This window comes from Hakea prostrata, chromosome 3 (genome assembly GCF_041222555.1).
Source record: "Hakea prostrata isolate BN-2017 chromosome 3, UWA_Hpros_2, whole genome shotgun sequence".
Taxonomy (NCBI): domain Eukaryota; kingdom Viridiplantae; phylum Streptophyta; class Magnoliopsida; order Proteales; family Proteaceae; genus Hakea; species Hakea prostrata.
In genome coordinates this window covers 70,680,958-70,699,345 of record NC_142602.1, presented here as the reverse complement: position 1 = coordinate 70,699,345, position 18,388 = coordinate 70,680,958, and the positions used below count along the sequence as shown (strand labels likewise).

Genomic DNA, 18,388 nt, shown 5'->3' with positions numbered 1-18,388 from the left:
ATTTGGGTTTTTGATTTGGGCAAAAATTGAGGGCTCTGGCGATTCGTTAATGGCGATGGATCTTCTCTTTGTCTTCATCCTTGTTCTTCGTTCTTGGAGGATTTATGAAGAGCTGTGATTGGATTGTGTTCAACACAAGGAAAAGAAGATTCGACGGTGGTTTAAGGAAGTAATGTTGCCTATTTTGTTTATCCTGTATACAGATTAGTTCCTTGATCTTGTAAGTTCTTTTTAATCCCATAGAAGATCCGATTTTATTCAGAGTCCCGGAGAGTAGGGTCATTTGAACCAAACTCCGTTATCAAAGTTTTTGTGTTAATCTTGCTTTAATTTGATAAATTATACATGTCAATCACCACCAGCGATCACATTACCAAATTTGGACAAACTGAAATATTGTAAATAATAATAATAATAATAATAATAATAATAATAATAATAATAATAATAATAATAAAATGGACTCACAATTCACAACGGTATGGAGCCAACTTAAATATGCAAACTGAAAAAAGCATTGCCAATAGGCATATGTGAATGTGTGATTCATCTCATCGTCAATTTTCCAAAACTCCTTTGTGCGAAAAAAAAAATAATAAATAAAATAAAAAAGCCTCAACGTAAATATATTAAACTCATCTAAACCCTGGTTGAACTCACCCTAAATCGTTCACTCAAGCCCCATCAAAACGCAAAGCCCATACATTTTCAGTGTTTCAGACTTTCAGTTCACTTTCGCCGTTTCTCTCTTTCACGAAATCAAGGTTTCACCGTTCCTGGTTCTGCTTTGCCGGCGACTCCAGCAAGCAAGCAGCGGCGATCTGCTTTACTGCTCTTCATCTTCTCGGTTCTTTTTTCTTTATTTTTGTTTCCTCCTGCGGCCTGCCCCAGGTATGTATGTCTACCATATTGCAAAGAAAATTTCTTTTTCTTGTTTTTCAGTGAAGATGAAATACCCCAAACATGAGTGACAGGGAGGCAAAGTTTTTAAATCCAAAAGTTACGAATGCTTCTCAGAATCCCAAGTCAAAAAAGTTAAAAGAAATTCACAGCATCTGAACTAAATTAGGGAAATCTTTAGGGAAAAAAATGGGGAAATCCATCACTGAGTTTAGATTTTTCTGCTAATTCCCATTTCCTTCCTTCTACTTTTTTTCCCGACTCAACCTTTGTTGAGGTAAACGGCTTCCGAACTTAAGTTTCCTTCTGATTTTGTTTCAAAATGGCACTTCTTGCTGAAATTCAGTGCTGCTTGTTGCTAGTTTGCCATTTTAGCTCGTTCCAGTTGTCTTGAATTTCCAGATCCTATCGAACACCATCACCTGACATATGTCCTCTCTCGTCTTGGTTGGTACTTACAAGCTTATCACTATGAATTGAACATAAATAATTAACTAAGGATAGACTAATACCTTAGTGTAGAAGGAGCTTTTGTCTTTCTAAATCCTTAATTGCAGGATCTCTGTCTTTTTAAATTATATAAATCATGAGATTGAAACCCTCTATCCCAACACAATGATAGCAATAACAACAATAGCAATAATAATAGTAAATCAAAATATAAGTGATCAGTATAATCACATAGGAATCTTTTGGTAGAATTGAAGAGTATATTTTCTTCCGAATTCTGTGGTGTGGGTGGTGTTGGGAAAGGAAGAAGACGTTGAAGACTGAAGAGTATATTTTCTTCCAAATTTTGTAGTGTTTGAGAAACCATGACTTGGAGTTGAGGAATGTTGAAAGCTAAATTTGAATGTTAACCTTTTAATTTATTAGTCCAAACCGCTAGTCAACCCGACTCAAACCACACCAAATTGAAACCACACCAAAACCGTTATCTTTCAAAAGGGCTGTGTTTGTGTTGGGCATTTCTCAGCTCAAAATCGTTAAGCCCAGTGCAAAACCCCTCCAACCCTAGGCCCAAACTCTAGATATTCAACCGGCGGCTAGTAGCAGCAACCAGCGGTAATCACTACTGCTTTACACATGAAACCCTCGCAAAGGTACTCTTGGATAAACACTTCCTTTTTCTTATTCTCTTGTTCTGTGTTTTGATTATGGCCTCCATATCTCGCTTCATTGTAAGATTTTTCAATTTCCTTGTCTCCTCTTATCTCTTCTCCTATGGAGTTTTATCCTGTAAGCTTAGCTCTGGTTAGGGTTTATGCTTTTAGGTTTGAATGGTTCTTGTACTATGCTTTTTTTTTTTTTTTTCCCTTTCAAGACTAGAAGTTCTTTTGGTTGTGAATTTTTTATTTTATTTTTTTTCGGACTGAATTTGTGTTGATGCAACTTTTTTTTCTTTTTCTCCCAGCAAGTACGCTAAATTCAAACCTGAACTGACGCTTGTATTGCACCAATAACTAGAGATGGTGAAGAGGAGCAAGAGTAAGCAAAACGATAGTTTTCTATTGTTCACTAGGTGTTTGTATCGAATTGATTCTAAATGTTGTATCCTAATTTTATTTTGTAGAGAGTAAGAGTAAGAGAGTCCCGCTGAAAAAGAAGTACAAGATCATAAAGAAGGTGAAAGAGCACCATAAGAAGAAGGCCAAAGAAGCGAAGAAGCTTGGCATAAACAATAAGCGGAAGGTTGAGAAGGATCCAGGTATCCCTAATGATTGGCCATTCAAGGAGCAGGAGCTTAAGGCACTGGAAGCTCGCAGGGCCCGGGCTATTGAAGAATTGGAGCAGAAAAAGGCCGCTCGGAAGGAGAGGGTATTGCTCATTTATCATTACTTTTCTCACCAACTCTGTTTCCATTCTTTCTTTTGGGATTTTTTTTTGGGGGTGGGAGGGGGTGGGGGTTGTTTAAACATGGGATAGTCTGCAATTCACTTCCAAGTAATTATCCAATGTTTGCATCCTGGACTGCTGGCTATTGTTGAACTCTAGGATTCCTATCAAGTTACAATGTTTTTTCTTTTCAACTTGGCTATGTGTAATATTTCAGGGTTTGAGAACAGATACTGATGTATGATGCGTACATTGCTTGTCATTATATTGTAATGTTGCCATTCTAATACTTCAAATTCCTCTGGAGACATGTGTTCCTTACTTATGGACTTGGTTGCTTTAATCTATTCTGCTCATACTTATCATATACATTTTGTCATATATGGTCATGATTGAATGGGACCTCCCGTATTTCTAGGCCCAAAAAAGAAAGTTAGGATTATTGGAGGATGGTGGAGCTTCTGAAGAACAAAATCTTGGAAAGAAGATTGATGGTGTAGTTTCGTCAGGAATGGCTAAAAGCCAGGGTAAGTTGAGTGGAAGGTTTTTCCATTGGAGAATATCTTGACTAAATATTCCCCTTTCTCCCATCATGTCTGATTTGCCTTCTTAACTTCTTGCAGATAACTCAGATAGGGCATTCTACAAGGAATTAGCCAAAGTCATAGAAGCGTCAGATGTTATCTTGGAAGTTCTTGATGCTCGGGATCCTCTCGGTACCAGATGTGTTGATATGGAAAAGATGGTTTTGAAGTCAGGCCCCAATAAGCGTCTTGTTTTACTTCTGAATAAGATTGGTAATGGCTCATTCAATCTGACATCCTGTCTTATAAAGATGCACCAGTAGGCGCTCTTCAATCTCAGAAACCTAACATCACTATAACTTTAATTTATTTGTTTATCCTTTGAAGATGTAAATCCTTGTTCCTAATTTTGGTACTTGGTTAGCCCCATATTTGAGACCCTTAATAATATATTGGAAACTGCATGGCTTTAAAATTTTTTAGGTGATTATGCATGACTTTTTTATTGTCCTGTCTTCTTTGTAAGATTGTATGATGGGGACTTCGATTGGTCCTTGTATTTACCATTGCATTACTGCCTTTTTTTTGGGTGTTGTATTTAATTCCTTATTCTGTAAGCCATTACATGTTAATTTCAATTTTTAATTTTTTTGTGTGCTTCCTTCCTCCTTTCTCGATTCGAACCAATGTCTCAGATCTTGTACCGCGAGAGTCTGTTGAAAAGTGGCTTAAGTATCTGAGGGAGGAACTACCAGCAATTGCATTCAAATGCAGCACCCAGCAACAAAGGGCAAACTTAGGGTGGAAATCTGAGAAGAAAGCTGCAAAACCAAGCAATCGTTTGGAAACTAGTGATTGTTTAGGGGCTGAGACTCTCATAAAGTTGCTGAAGAACTACTCAAGAAGCCATGAGGTAGTATTGTTGTTCATTTACTTGTGACATATGGTTATGAGAACTAGTTTAAGTTTTTCATTTTCTCACTTTTCTTTGTTAACTAGCCCCCTAGTTGATCACTTTAATCTAGGGCGATCAGTTGTCCTCCAATAAGCTCTATTTGAGGTCGTATTTGGCACCAAGTCCAAACTATGAATTGCATTCCTTCACAATCTAACCGACCGTAGCTCTTTCAAATCCTTAAGTTGGATTCCAATTACTCCTTGTTGGGGCGTCTCCAGGCCCCCTCACACATGGCTGAACTATTCTTCATTCTCAGAGCTAATTGCTGTTTGAGGCAACCTCACATTTGTTTTATAGGCTCATTATGCACATCCAGCCCCTAATTAGAGCCTCAGACTTATTGCCTTCCCTAGAAGCCCAGGTGAAGTCCCTAGGCTTGCTGCCAGCAGCATTCCTAGCTGACTACATAGTTGACCCAAATAAACTAACTTTTAGGAAGCTCTGCTAGAAGTATGAGTTAAGAGCTTGTAAAACCAGGGTGATGCACTTCATCAACTAGTTAACCAAACCCTTGGGGCCACAGGGCCTACCAACTTGGGCTGGAATGGTATTTGGCTGGTATCCCAAACCAGAATTTTGGGGGGGGGGGGGGGGGGGGAATAGTCTTTAAGGAATTAGTTTGTTCAGTCTTTAGGTGAAGAGCAGTCTTGTCATTTGTAGAATTTATCGGATTCTATTTTATCATTCCTAGTATCTATTCTTTCTAATTTTTTTCCCACCTAAAACAAAAGTTTCTAATATGGTGGTCTAGGGGCCTTGCTGTAATTTTGTGGGGGAAAAAATTGTCATATGTAGGTTTTCACTTTCAGCCTGCAGAGTCTGTTATTGTAGCATTTAGTAAACCAGGAAAATACAAGTGTTCTACTCAATTCTTGAGTTTGGGTGCTTAGATGATTCATGTATTTATTTTCTTTGATTCTGTAGATTAAAAAGTCAATAACAGTTGGTGTCATCGGGCTTCCTAATGTTGGCAAGAGTAGTCTGATTAATAGCTTGAAGAGATGCCATGTCGTCAATGTTGGGGCTACTCCAGGATTAACAAGATCGATGCAAGAAATTCAGCTAGATAAGAATGTGAAGCTATTGGACTGTCCTGGAGTTGTAATGCTAAAGTCTGGGGAAAGTGATGCATCCATAGCTCTTCGCAATTGCAAAAGAATTGAGAAGCTAGATGACCCCATTAGTCCAGGTAAAAGCAATCTTTTCCATCCTATCTGGCATAGCATGATTCTTGCATTTTCTTTTCTACAAGTCATGATCTTATTAAAACTAGAAACAGTGGACACCACTATGTGCTTGAATTGTTCAATTATTGCCAAACTTGTTACAGTTTCTTTTTAATTAACAATGTTCACATACCGCCTTTTCTACTGGGCCAAAGACAAAGCACCAACTGGGAAACATTTCCAACATTGATTCTTTTTCTGCTACTTGTGCTCGTGATTTTGCATTCTGACTGTTTGAATGCCTATGGTCTCCAGTTCCATTTTGAGTTTATGAATTAGTTACAGGACACCTCAAGTAATGGTTAGAGTTGTATTAAAATATGAAATAATGAAAATATGATGGAAGTGAAATAATATTGGGTGGGTGCCTTGGCCTACAGTGGAGGGTCTGTGAGTTCCGTGGTTAAAGATGAATTTGTAAAACTTTTTTACTCTTCTCAGAAAATCCAAGTTTACAAGCTGGGCCACCTCGCTGTTCTGATTTTCACAACTTAAGTTGTAGAATTTGCCTGTTAAGTTGATCATTAATTTGGATACATAAGGGACAGGATATTTTATTATCTGCTATTCGATAAGATTTGGAGGAGAGCCATTTCAGGGTGTATGGCTGTAAGCCTGTAATATGCACTTCTCAATTCTTGAGCATGTGTTAACGCCCCCCACCCACACCCCACCTCCTTCCTGGGTAGGAAGAAAAAACTTTATTTTTTTGATATTTTTTTTCTTGGTTTTTGACTTCGCTTGTTTATGGATGTTGCAGTGAAAGAGATTCTTAGGCTATGCCCTCCCCAAATATTGATAACGCTGTACAAGCTCCCAGCCTTCGATTCAGTTGATGACTTCCTATATAAGGTGGCTACTGTGAGGGGTAAGCTCAAAAAGGGTGGTGTTGTGGATGTTGAAGCCACAGCAAGAATAATTCTGCACGACTGGAATGAGGGTATGTATGCTATACAGAATTGGCTTTTGATATGTTTTATTCATGGTGTTAAAAATTGTTGGTTTTGTAACTAGAATGTTCTTGGCTAATAGTCTTTTCTTATTGATTCATCTTAGGTAAGATCCCATATTACACAATGCCTCCATCAAGGAAGCAAGATGAGCACTTGCAGGAGGCAGCAATTGTCTCAGAGCTTGGGAAAGAGTTCAGTGTTGAAGAAGTTTACAATGGTGAATCTTCATTTATTGGTAGCTTAATGTCTGTTGAGGATTTTAGTCATATTGAAGTTCCTCCAAGCTGCCCTCTAACTTTTGATGAGAAGATGCTGGAGGTTTGTGCCTTCTAAATTCGTCTTTCTATCTTACTGGTCTGTGCATCAAGTCTCTAATGTTTGGCACTAACCATCCAAACATGCCAACAGTAAAAGGAAAAAAGAATCGTTTCGTTTCAAATTGCTTTCAAGAGGTCTAACAATTAAAGTGTGTTTTTTCCCCTGATTGATGTACAGTCCAAAGTAATAGCTCAAGACAATGAAGCACCAAAGGAAATGAATGAGGATAATGGAGACCAGCCATTGGGAAGTGATGACGAGAATGCAGAAAAGACGGTGGCCAAGACTGTCACTAGTAGGCAGAATGAGCAGCTATATGTGGCGGAAGGCATTCTTAATACAAAGCTGCGGAGAGCAGAGAGGAAGAAAAGGAAGAAAGCTAAGTCATCTGGTACTACTGATGATATGGATGCCGATTACGATTTCAAGGTGGATTATTCAAAGAGTGAATCTACTATGGAAGACGGTGGTGACAGTGGCGATGACGGTCAGATCCAAACCGAGGTGCTTCCTGGTGATATGAATGAATAAGCAAGTGATGCCTTTCAGAATTCAGGTGGGGGAAGATTATCAGATTATGTGCCCCTACTTGGTCAATTTTGTACTTATAATAGGAGTCCTGGGAATGTAACGGTCACTGTGGTTTTCTTGTCTGGAAAATAGTTAATTCTTGCTGAAGGATGTACCAATCGTGTTATGGTTGCTAACTTCTGGCTTTCACTGTTGGGGTTATGCTTATTCCCTGCCTGAGGTTTTGCTTCTCCGATCATTTTAGAGTGCGATGTCTTGCTATAGTTGTTTTATGTAATTTCCCTCTGATTTCCGAACGAGATTTCAGATTTTTTGTCCGAGGCATTGTGCTCCCATTCGTAAGTTAGATTTGCTTGATGTCCTCTTCTTGTTAAACAACTCTCTTCGGTTTTGCCCTCCTGCCACGAGCCTTCACTTGCTTCTGTGCCGACAAGAAATGGCTGTGAGCTGAGAGCTCAGTGTTGACTATTCCACCATGGAACTTTCAGCTCACAGCCATTTCTTCCAGTTGCTACTATCATTTTGCCTGTTTTGAGGATCCACCATCGATCAACAGTTGATTTGTAAAGAAATCTGCCTTCGAATTCATATTTATATCCGTTTAATGGTGTTTAGGTATGGAATTTTTTTTACCAAAAAATTTGTATCACCAAAGTAAAATTAAGGGTAGGTTGAACTTATGTTAAATACCATCAATTGTCGATAACCAATTGGCCAAACTATGGAAATACCATTTGATGAATATTTTTTTTTTCTGCTGATAAGAAATTGCTAATGGGAAATAAAAAACCAGAAATTGAAAGATGACAATTAGCAATGAGTAATTGGATAGTTTTTCAGATTGGATAATTATCGAATATTAAATATAGTTTCGGATTGAAATTTGGATACCTTCTGTAAATTTTTTTCTGGATATTGGATCGGTTTCAGATCGCTATTTTGCTTATTGGATTAGGATACAGATAGTGATGTATCCAAGCCATATCTGATCCGTTTACAAGTCTAATCAATAGGAGACTTAAATCAAAATAGGGAAATACCAAACTAAGATCATGAATCTAGAATCTGTGATTAAATGATATACGGGCTCTTAATCAAAGATTACAACTTGACAGAAGAACTCTTTCTTATCAGAAAAAAAGAAAAAAGGAAAAAGGAAAAAGAAATAAATAAATAAATAAAAGAAAGAAAAGAAACAGAAGACGAACCCTTTATTTCTGAACAGTAAGATTATCAGTGGAGCTTTGAAAGTCTGGGCCAGGTCAGGCCCATCAAATCTAAGAAACCCATGATCCAGTTGGACTATAAGACCAAGAAGGAACCGGGCACCAATTTTTAGACAACTTTTCAATCCCAACCACCTAGCTCTTACTTGAAAGAAATCCATTTCAACCAAGAGGCCATGGGTTCCTAGTAAAAAAATTCTGGTCATCTCACTTCATCCTATGTCTATTAGCTTGGTCTTCTATATTTTTTTGGCCAACAAACTGAAAAACTTAATTATAAAAAAGAGTTAAAGTCAGGAGACCTGGACAATACAGACGGATCAATCATAAACACTGGTGGAATAGTCCACCAAGACCTAGAAAAAGAGAGAACGACGAGCTCCTTTAGCTAGAAAATCCGCAAAAACATTAGAAAATCTAGAAATATAATTAAAAAAACCCAACTAAAAGTAGAAGAAATTCTCAAAATATCTGAAGCTAAACTAAGGCACATCTAGTCCAAAGAAAGAAGGAAGGCCCTGCAAGGAGAGAATCGTTGGCATATGATATGGGAGAAAATATAACCGAACCCGGTTGAACCTTGGTTCGCTCCTCGACCCCGGTCGGGACGAAAGGAATCGACTAGCTTTCGAGCGGGCCGGGTCCAAAAGGTAGCTTGCTGAGGAAATAAACTATCTCAGTAACAAGCACGCTCTAATCCGCTACGATCGGAATGGACTAATCATCAAAGAGACGGGTAGCAGCATTTGCGGCTGGTGCTTATCGCTATTATATGGATAACCACCATATAACGATCGTATTATCAAAAGAGTCATCTACTAGTCTAATCTAGTACGGATCTATCACTCAACAGATTTATCCGTTAAGATTCGACAGCTATCCGAAGAAGGCTCAAATACATCCAATGAAGGAGATTAGAAAGTATACTCTATATAAAACATTACCTACCCACGAGGTAGAAGGACACATACAATCTGAATCGTATTCTCATTATTCATTCCTTAGCTCTGTATTCAAGCGGGCGTTTGTGATTCAATCCATCAACCGGACTTAGCCTTCGGAGGTGGACATCCCGATCCCAGCGGTCGGGGGCGGCACGGACATCGGGGGCGGACGTTTGTTTTTGGGGTTGGGTCATCCACAGGAGATCTAAGGGCTGAGTAGATTTTGGACGCATTAGCATACAATTAGAGTTGACTTGGATTAGCTCCACCCCGAAGACCTTCCTAAAAGTAAACCATCTCGAATGGCTTGGTCTTCTATATATAAGCACAACATGTGAATCTCTACTGTTTTTATTTTTATTTTTTAGTAACCAACTAATCTATTGAAGAGAAGAAACAAGCAAGGCCGAGCAAAGCTCTAATGCATGGGAACTTTCTCGGTCTATATGAGTTCTCCATGACCACACAAATTAATCTTCTAAGCATAATCTAAAAGGTAAATCCCCAATATATATGAATCTCTACTTACTCCATAGAAGCTTGCATCCATGCATGGGAATTTTCTTGGTCTATATGAGTTCTCCATGACCAGACAAACTAGTCTTTTAAGCATCATCTTCTGAAAGGTAGATCTCCAATTCCACAAGAGGGATCGACCCAACTGATCCAATACCAACCAATCCTTCTCTAGACAAGAGGATGAGTCCCCAAAACACAAGCAAGCTAACATTCAAAGCTTCAGTTTAAACTTCTTTAATTGTTTAGCAGTTGGGGGGTACAGCATGATATTGACATCCCACCATACAAACTTGGTCCACTCGAGTGACCAGTAATGGCATTCAAGCCATGAATTCAACCTACCTCTTGTGGGTCTGTTTTGTTTATATATCATACACGACACCCTACTCAGCTTGGCTGTCTAAAATAATAAACCCCTGAACCCACAACCTAGCATTAATTAGAGTTCTATTTTTTTTTTTTTTTTAATTTTTATAAGAAAGGGAGAAAATATTTACAGTTATGAAGAGAGCCTAGTTACTAAGACTATGGACCAGTGTCCATAGGAAGAGACTCCAAAATCGAAAGTCAAGTCAGGATGAACTTTAGTGCTGTGCATTAAATGGACAATACTGTGCTGCTGAAGATCCAAATCAAATCTGGACTGTAGATTTCGGTTTTAAACACCTTTGAAAATCAAAATGGACTATCGACTGTCGGCAGCACATTAATATGCAGCATTTAAGTTTGATGCCCAATTAACAACCTTAGAAACAAAAGGGTAGAGAGTTTAAGAACCCTGCACAGCAATTTACAGAAGATTTCTTACTTATTGCTTTGGTAGAAGTAACACAGGGAAGGTGGTCCCCAGTTCAACAAGAAGCCAAATACTGGATGGTTGGAATTTGGAACTGTTAATTGGACCGGATGGTTGGACGTGTTGATCAGCAGCCCAAAACTGTTCAAATCCGGACTTGAAACCATGCAAAGAAGGCTTGGTGAGGAGGAGGGTTTGGTGGGAAGGTGATCAATCATTACTACGGAAAGTAGCAAGAGAAGCTCACCATCTATTGGTGCTTTTTTTTTATATATAAATCCAGATACCTTTATGCACCATGTTTAAGTTCTTTTGAATTCTTTATTCTCAGTCTCTCTCCCTCTCTTTCTCTTTCTCTTACTCTTTCTCTTTCGCTGTTTCTCTGTCTATTTATTGGAAGACGATGATGAAGTGGGCTTCTTCTTTGGTGTTTCTTTGGTTCTTTCAGTTAATTTCTCCCATCATTTGTGAAGTGGACCGCAGCCAATTCTCTCCATCTTTTCTTTTTGGTGTTGCAACTTCATCTTATCAGGTAAAAAATATCTATACAACTCTCTATAACAATGCTTCTTATCTTGTGTCCATCTTTCTTGTTTTAGATCAATACAAATCAGACGCGACTCGGGAGAAGGTTAAACTAGATAAATTAGGCTTCGTTTACAGAAAAGAACGACAATAGATAAAAAATGAAGAGGATGCTATAACAAGAATGGTAGACGTAAGAAACACTGAATGGTAGATGTAGGAAACACTGACAACCGAAACTTTAGAAGAGAATGTTATCCACTGAACCCAACTTAATTTTGTTTCTAAGTTTTCCTTTCTGATTGGTGATGATACTCTCCCAAAGGCTTTGCTCTCCTCTACTAAACAAACAAAAATTTTAACCTGTCGCCATTAACATTGACATTCACCTTATGATTACCACACCATTTCTACTCAGATTGATTCACCAAAAGAATAGCAACCATTTATTGCTGTTGAGAACTTGTAGAGGAATTTGCACGAATACTTGAAATGTTGTACTCTAGGAAGGTTACTTCACTACAAATGTGTTTTCACCCACAAGATCAATCACCTCAAACCTTTAAGGTTGTACTCTGGAAAGGTTACTTCAGTGTAATCAGGTTGTTTTCACTACTTAATAGAAAGACAACAGGGAGAGGAGGAAAAATTCATTGCAAAAAATGAAGTTGAAAATGAATTAATACAAAACCCCAAAGGTGTGGGTGAGAGGATAAGACCACCTCCTTTTTGAAAGTGCCTCATTAATGGCATTTCCACACTTCCACAGACTTTCCAAATTGGGGCATATGACAAAATGGGTTTTTTTAGATCAAGGCCTATATGACTCACTACTCAAGTCATATAGAAATATTAATATTAATTAGTATATAGTTATATAACTATGTTTGGGTCACATCAGGGTTCAGGCTTGGTTCCGTCGCTCATGGGTTTGCACTGTAATTTCAAAAATATATTACATAGGTCCTTACTATATATAAATAAGATAATCAACTCATTTCTGCTTGATGTGGGATTAAAGTTTCCGTTATAGAAATCAAAGATGAAAGACATAATTAAAAAATATATTTAAATAAAAAATAATATACACGAAATTTTAAACATTTTTCAACAATTACTTAACTTATACTTATAGTTGTCATTTCCCATCAGATTGAGGGTGCTTACCTTGCGGGTAACAAAAGCCTCAGCAATTGGGATGTTTTCACTCATATTCCCGGTAACCTTTGTTTTCTTTGCTTTTCTCTGATATATACATATATATATTTCCTGGCATTAAATGAAATAGTATTTGTTATTTTTCCTTCTAAAGGAAAAATTAAGGGTGGAGGAAATGGAGACGTGGCAGATAATCACTACTATCTTTACATGGTAAGAAATTAATCATTTTCCCTGCTTTCTTGAGTAGAACTAAACACCTTTCCATGCATGAGAGCTTGGAAGTTTTCTAATCTTAACTCAAAAGATTTCATGCATAATCATGTGTAATCTGCATTAAGATCAGGTTGGCAAATCTAAAACGAGCAGAAATCTGCCTTACGCATCAAGAAAACAAATTTATCTTTTCTGGATCTATCTCTGAATGATGGTCAATCTCAAACAGCATGATGTGGAGTTAATGGCTTCTCTTGGAATAAATGCTTATAGATTCTCCATTTCATGGGCTAGAGTCCTTCCAAGTGAGCTATTGCAGTAATTCTCTTTTACTTTTCAGTTTTAGATGAATTGATTAATTTACATGTTGAGTTTAAGAACTAATTAAGGTCTGTGTCTCTAAACACCAGAAGGTAGATTTGGAGAAGTGGACCATACAGGAATTGAATTCTACAACAACCTTATAGACGCCTTAATAAGCAAAGGTAAAATTATTTCTTATTCACAGTCAAGTCTCCTTCTTAACACTGGTCCACATTTAATTTCTCTCCAAGCAATGTGGCCTTAATTTCTATGGGTCCCTAGTATGGACCCAAAAAAAATAAAAATGCATACCTTGTATTAACTTGCTCTCCATTTTGCCAATTGAACCAGGTATACAGCCATTTGTGACAATAAATCACTATGATCTTCCTCAATATCTTGAAGAACGATATGGGTCATGGTTGAATATTCAAATTCGGTAACTCTAATCATTTTGTATTCTTCCTATTTGTATGTGCATTTTTTGGGATCTTACAATTGTGTTGTGTGTCTGATGTGGTGGTGCCTGTGTTACTCACCGTTGGATGCATGCCACGTGGATTCTATTAAACTCCAACTGCTTGAAACACGGTATGGTTCATTTTAAAGAAAAATCGATTATATTTTACACATGGTATTTTGAGCAGCTGAGATTTAATGAAATCTATGTGGCGTGTATCCCAACGGTAGGCACCACAGGCACCACCACGTCAGATGCACCACACAAGCACGACACATTTTTTTGTTATTTATATGGACCAAGTTCTCTTTACACATGGAGGATAGTTAATTCACCCTCTATCCTAGCCAAAATTCTTCAAGGTCGGCTGTCTCTGACAACCCAATTTTAGTTTACTTCCAAGAATTCAGCTGTATCGATCACCATTAGTTCTTGTTCTGCTGGGAAACTATCTTCATCAACTGTATCAGTAAAAACTCTGTCATCAAATGCAGAAAGTCATCTTCCCAATCTCTGAACCTATTAAGAAAGACAAAAATAAAGTTCCAAATGCCATGACTGTAAGTATGTAGAAGGAAGGAAATGACATGAAGAAGATTTCTGAAGAGTTCTTGGATTGGCAAGACTGGAACAAATTTACATGTTTAGGTTGAAAATACTGATCTTCAATGCTACTTACAAGAACTATAAACAATTTTTGTACTATCAATTTCTCATATTTTCGTCATGCAAGCCTAACTTCATACTTTTTTTTTTCTTTCTTTTTTCTTTCTTTTGACTTTTATATATAGGCAAGATTATACATATTTTGCAGAAGTATGCTTCAAAGCTTATGGTGATAGAGTGAAATATTGGACCACATTCAATGAACCAAATGTAACAATTACACTTGGTTATTTGAGCGGATTATATCCACCAAACCATTGTTCATATTCTTGTAACTCTGGAGACTCAGAAATTGAACCATACATCGCTGCACACAATTTAATACTAGCCCATGCTGGTGCTGTCAGCATCTATAAAAACAAATATCAGGTACTAGTCCCTTTCTTTTTTTCTGTAAGATACATGTAAACTTATACTATTCCTCTCACTGAAAAAAAAAAAAAAAAAAAAAAACCTGAATATCATAATAATTGAAATTAGTAGATCCCATTATAAATTACCATAGTTATTTGTGGGCATAAATATTTGTATTATTATATGTAATTTTGTGTTGGAAATTTATATAAACAATTTATAATTTTTTTCCCCCAACAAGGTCAAGCAAGGAGGTGTGATTGGAATTGTGGTAAATGCTGCATGGTATGAACCACTCAGAAATACTCCAGTAGATCGTTGGGCAGTTCAGCGGGCTCTTGCTTTTGATATTGCTTGGTAATAAATTTTACATTTTTCTTTTAATTATTTTTTGAAATTTTAATTATAATGGTTTAGTATAACTTGGCTTTGAGCTGTTTGGAAGGCAACTGTTCATATAGTTGACCCCATATTTGGAATGAGGCTTGTTTTTGTTGTTGTGTTCCAATTTTACTTGGTTTTGATCTAGTAAATACATAGCTTCTTCTTCTTTTTTTCTTTTCGTAAAATTTTTTGGTTTGTCATTATCTTACAAGTTTTTCTCTCTTTAAATTTGTGGGGTTTTGAAAGAAAAATTTATGACTTGATTTATTGATCTTTAGTTTAACAAGCTACTACTTTTTTGTTTATTTATATGAAAAAATGAATATTAAAAGTAATCCCATTTTTTTCATTTGAAGTTTGCAGGTTTATGGACCCCATAATGTATGGTGATTATCCTCCTGAAATGCGCCAAATTGTGGGTTCTAGGTTACCGGTATTTTCAGAAAAAGAGAGAGACTTATTAAGCAACAAATTAGATTTTATTGGAATCAATCAATATACAACACTATATGTGAAAGATTGCTTGTTCTCTCCGTGTGATATGGGTAATCCTGGAGGAGATTCCTTCGTGCAGCTTGCAGCAGAAAGAGATGGTGTTCCTATAGGAGATTCAGTAAGAGGGATTCTACTACATCTTTAATAATTTATCGTTGCTGTCTTTCTTATTGAATTTTCTTCTTTCTTCATGGTTCTGATTAAGTTTTGATAGCTGTTTAATTTGAATTCTATACAAAATGTTTGGATTAGAGAGATCTAGAGACGTAGGGTTTAGAGTGGCTTGGTGATTAATGAAACCTAGATCCACTATAGTGTAGGTTTTGTTAGGCACATTGATTGCTGTGTACATGCCTCCTTGTAGAAGGCAACTTATGACTTACGTGATTCGTATGGGGGTTGCATGAGTTTGAATAGAACTTTGCATAGAGTAGTTAAAAGTAATTGGATTAGGGTTGTACAAGTAGGTTTGCTATAGGAGTCCATCTTTCTCTTGAAAATTCCAGTTGAACTTGATTGAGTGTCCAACTCTCTCTTGGAAACCTAATTCAAACTTGGTCGATGCGTCCAACATTCTCTTGAAAACCCTAGTCAGGTCCAACTTTGTTATCGCAGTTAGTAGTTCAATAACCTTAGCAGAGTTGGCTATTATCACATGTGAGAATTCATGCTTGTCCCTAACAAATTCTATTGACTTCCATCGATCTTTCTATGGGAATTTTTTTTTTTTAAAATTTTCGTAAAAAAAATTTGGATATGGTACTTAATTTTGTACGAAAATTCAACAAATTAATATGAAAAGATCCTCAACAAAATCAATAAAATAAAGCTTATAACTATTGTGTGAATGGGAATCTGGGGGCTTCCCTTAACTGGTTGAACTAAGTGTGGATTGTAGTTGTTACATTGCTACTTTGCAGAAGATTATGGAATTTATATATTTACTGATGTTCTGTTTTTGCTTTAGACAGGGATGCCAAATTTTTACGTAGTTCCATATGGTATGGAGAAAATAATTATGTACTTTAAAGAACGATATAATAACACTCCAATGATCATCACGGAAAACGGTATGATCTACTCTACAAACATGAAAACATGATCATCACGGAAAACTCATCGATTCATATTCTTTTTTGCAGGCTATGGCCAAACTAGTTATCCGGGCGCTTCAATCAAAGAGCTACTCAATGACACAAAAAGAATAGAATACATAGAAGTTTACTTGAAGTATCTCAGTAAAGCTTTAAGGTACTTTAAGTTTCAACAATAAAAATATGTTTGAAGTAAATGTCTAACTAGTGCAATTGGTAGCTTCTGCTATCAATGTTGCCAGTTCTCATCTTCCCTTCCCATAAGAATAGAATAAATAAAGTCTATCAAGAAGAAGGGAAAAAAAAAGGGAAGAAGAAGAAAAGAGAATGGTGATATATTCACTTACTTACAAAATTCATTTTTATGATCAATTACAGACAAGGAGCTGATGTGAGGGGATACTTTATATGGTCTCTTCTTGACAACTTCGAATGGGTATATGGCTATACCTTGCGATATGGACTTTATTATGTTGATTGGGTTACACTGGAGAGGATACCAAAACAATCCGTAAAGTGGTATAAGCAATTTCTGAATGGAGAGAAGACATTAGAGCAAGAGGGCACTGGTGTTACTACGATAAGTCGTATATCCAATTCACTCAACAATGTTAAATGAGAAAATTTGTTTATTGTCTATCTAATTTAAGAATATTTCTAAAACATTAATTCTCAATGCCTTAGATTTGTTAATTATAGATTCTTAATTTCGATTATAATAAAGACAATGTCATTGTAATTCAAACTAATATTGATTAAAGACAATGCCACTATTAATTTATATGGTGTGCATGTTGTGTGTGTATTAAAGGTCCATATATGAGTGTCATTTGCATTTTTATTTTGGTAACTTTCATTTGGACCCCCCCTTCAGGTAGGGCTGCAATAGGGTTGAGTTGGGCTGGGCTGGGCTTTTTCAAACCCAATCCCGGCCCTAAATACTAATAGGTAAGCCCATTCCCACCCTTTAAGGCAAAAGATCCTTGCCTTTGACCTTGAGCCCTAATGGGCCAAATCTGTCCCTGCCCCACCTTGATTGTCCTTGATCAGGCCAGTTCGAGACGGGTTTGCCTTGTCTCAGACCCTGATTGGCCATGTAATAACCCCCGTAATTCAAACTCGGGATCTGTTTTGCAGGTCTGAGTATCTGAATTAAGTTTTAGCCAGAAGAAGCTCTAGGCTATTCGAATTGAAATCCATAATCCATACACTGAGCCCATAGATCTGGATACACCTGGTGAAGAACCTGCCTTACTAGGAACTCGAAGAAGGTTCAGTGGAAACCCTAATGGACTGGGCATATGGATTTCTAGCTTGAGTCAAGTCGAGTTTGAAGATGTCCAAGATCAAGGTAAGGACACCCCACGTGTTGGTTTAAGTTAAATTGGTTTTGGGGATCAACCGGATGAGCAAAGCACTCAAGTACTGAAAAGTACTGAGGGGTGATGAACACATTTATGTGTGAAATCTTAGGGCATAAAGCATGCATTTTATACACTTAGAATGGAGTTACCTTGGGTTTTATGTTGTTTTTGCAGATTTTAGGACTTTTCAAGATTTAAGCAAATATTTGGAGTTTTGGGCTTGAATCATGCTATTTTACTCGTCAAGAAGTCCATTCAAATTCTCAAATGCGAAAATGGGCCTGATCTGGAGCATGATGGGCTAGAGATGTGTGATTACAGGCCAACTCCGAAATATTGAAGAGATAAAGAAGACAAATTTGATCTACGACTGAGATTTTAAATCAAATCTCTGAGAGATATTATTGAGAGAGTCCAGATGGAAAAGAGTCCTTGCATACCTCAATATCTTATTTTCTATTTAGGATTTGATTAAAGAAAGAAAAAGAGGAAAAAGAATTATATTCAGATAAGGATGAAGCAAAAATCCCGTTTTTGAATGCCTCTGTCCAGTTTCGATCAAACCCTTCATCGAACGGTCATCTGATATCTGATCGTGCTGATTTTTGGAGGAGAGCTTCACGACTACTTAAAACTCA

At 37.0% G+C, this 18,388-nt stretch overlaps 2 protein-coding genes across 12 annotated transcripts; both read left to right on the top strand.

The window, feature by feature from the left end:
- Nucleotides 1-686: 686 nt before the first annotated feature.
- LOC149022938 (guanine nucleotide-binding protein-like NSN1) lies at nucleotides 687-7,612 on the top strand. Of its 2 annotated transcripts, none has more exons than XM_089150818.1 (10): nucleotides 687-891; nucleotides 2,315-2,388; nucleotides 2,474-2,718; nucleotides 3,155-3,263; nucleotides 3,360-3,533; nucleotides 3,956-4,173; nucleotides 5,143-5,407; nucleotides 6,205-6,384; nucleotides 6,501-6,715; nucleotides 6,893-7,611. In XM_089150818.1, exons 2-10 carry the CDS (start codon nucleotides 2,370-2,372, stop codon nucleotides 7,244-7,246), a joined length of 1,779 nt encoding a protein of 592 aa, XP_089006944.1. In that variant the 5' UTR covers nucleotides 687-891; nucleotides 2,315-2,369; the 3' UTR covers nucleotides 7,247-7,611. The 2 variants fall into 2 exon arrangements, with proteins under 2 accessions (XP_089006944.1, XP_089006945.1); XM_089150819.1 differs by lacking the exon at nucleotides 687-891 and adding an exon at nucleotides 1,945-2,003 and having other exon boundaries at nucleotides 6,893-7,612.
- Nucleotides 7,613-10,776: 3,164 nt separating this feature from the next.
- On the top strand, nucleotides 10,777-18,064 carry LOC149022937 (beta-glucosidase 18-like). Of its 10 annotated transcripts, none has more exons than XM_089150811.1 (12): nucleotides 10,779-11,263; nucleotides 12,409-12,475; nucleotides 12,569-12,627; nucleotides 12,860-12,935; nucleotides 13,044-13,115; nucleotides 13,285-13,372; nucleotides 14,185-14,428; nucleotides 14,655-14,770; nucleotides 15,161-15,410; nucleotides 16,260-16,362; nucleotides 16,435-16,543; nucleotides 16,765-18,064. In XM_089150811.1, the coding sequence occupies exons 1-12, from the start codon at nucleotides 11,135-11,137 to the stop codon at nucleotides 17,003-17,005; spliced, it is 1,554 nt and encodes a 517-aa protein (XP_089006937.1). In that variant the 5' UTR covers nucleotides 10,779-11,134; the 3' UTR covers nucleotides 17,006-18,064. The 10 variants fall into 10 exon arrangements, 9 of the variants coding, with proteins under 9 accessions (XP_089006943.1, XP_089006935.1, XP_089006937.1 ...); XM_089150810.1 differs by having other exon boundaries at nucleotides 10,780-11,263; nucleotides 13,041-13,115; XR_016172484.1 differs by lacking the exon at nucleotides 16,765-18,064 and having other exon boundaries at nucleotides 10,777-11,263; nucleotides 13,041-13,115; nucleotides 16,264-16,362; nucleotides 16,435-16,523.
- The last annotated feature ends 324 nt before the right edge of the window (nucleotides 18,065-18,388 follow it).

Bases quoted from the DNA above. Each gene is read 5' to 3' on its own strand.
- LOC149022938 (XM_089150819.1), top strand. The intron at 3,534-3,955 runs GTAATGGCTCAT...CCAATGTCTCAG, and splicing joins TTTACTTCTGAATAAGATTG to ATCTTGTACCGCGAGAGTCT. The intron at 6,385-6,500 runs GTATGTATGCTA...GATTCATCTTAG, and splicing joins TCTGCACGACTGGAATGAGG to GTAAGATCCCATATTACACA.
- LOC149022937 (XM_089150809.1), top strand. From the start codon at position 11,135: ATGATGAAGTGGGCTTCTTCTTTGGTGTTTCTTTGGTTCTTTCAGTTA. The intron at 11,264-12,408 runs GTAAAAAATATC...ATTTCCCATCAG, and splicing joins TTGCAACTTCATCTTATCAG to ATTGAGGGTGCTTACCTTGC. The intron at 16,363-16,434 runs GTATGATCTACT...TCTTTTTTGCAG, and splicing joins AATGATCATCACGGAAAACG to GCTATGGCCAAACTAGTTAT.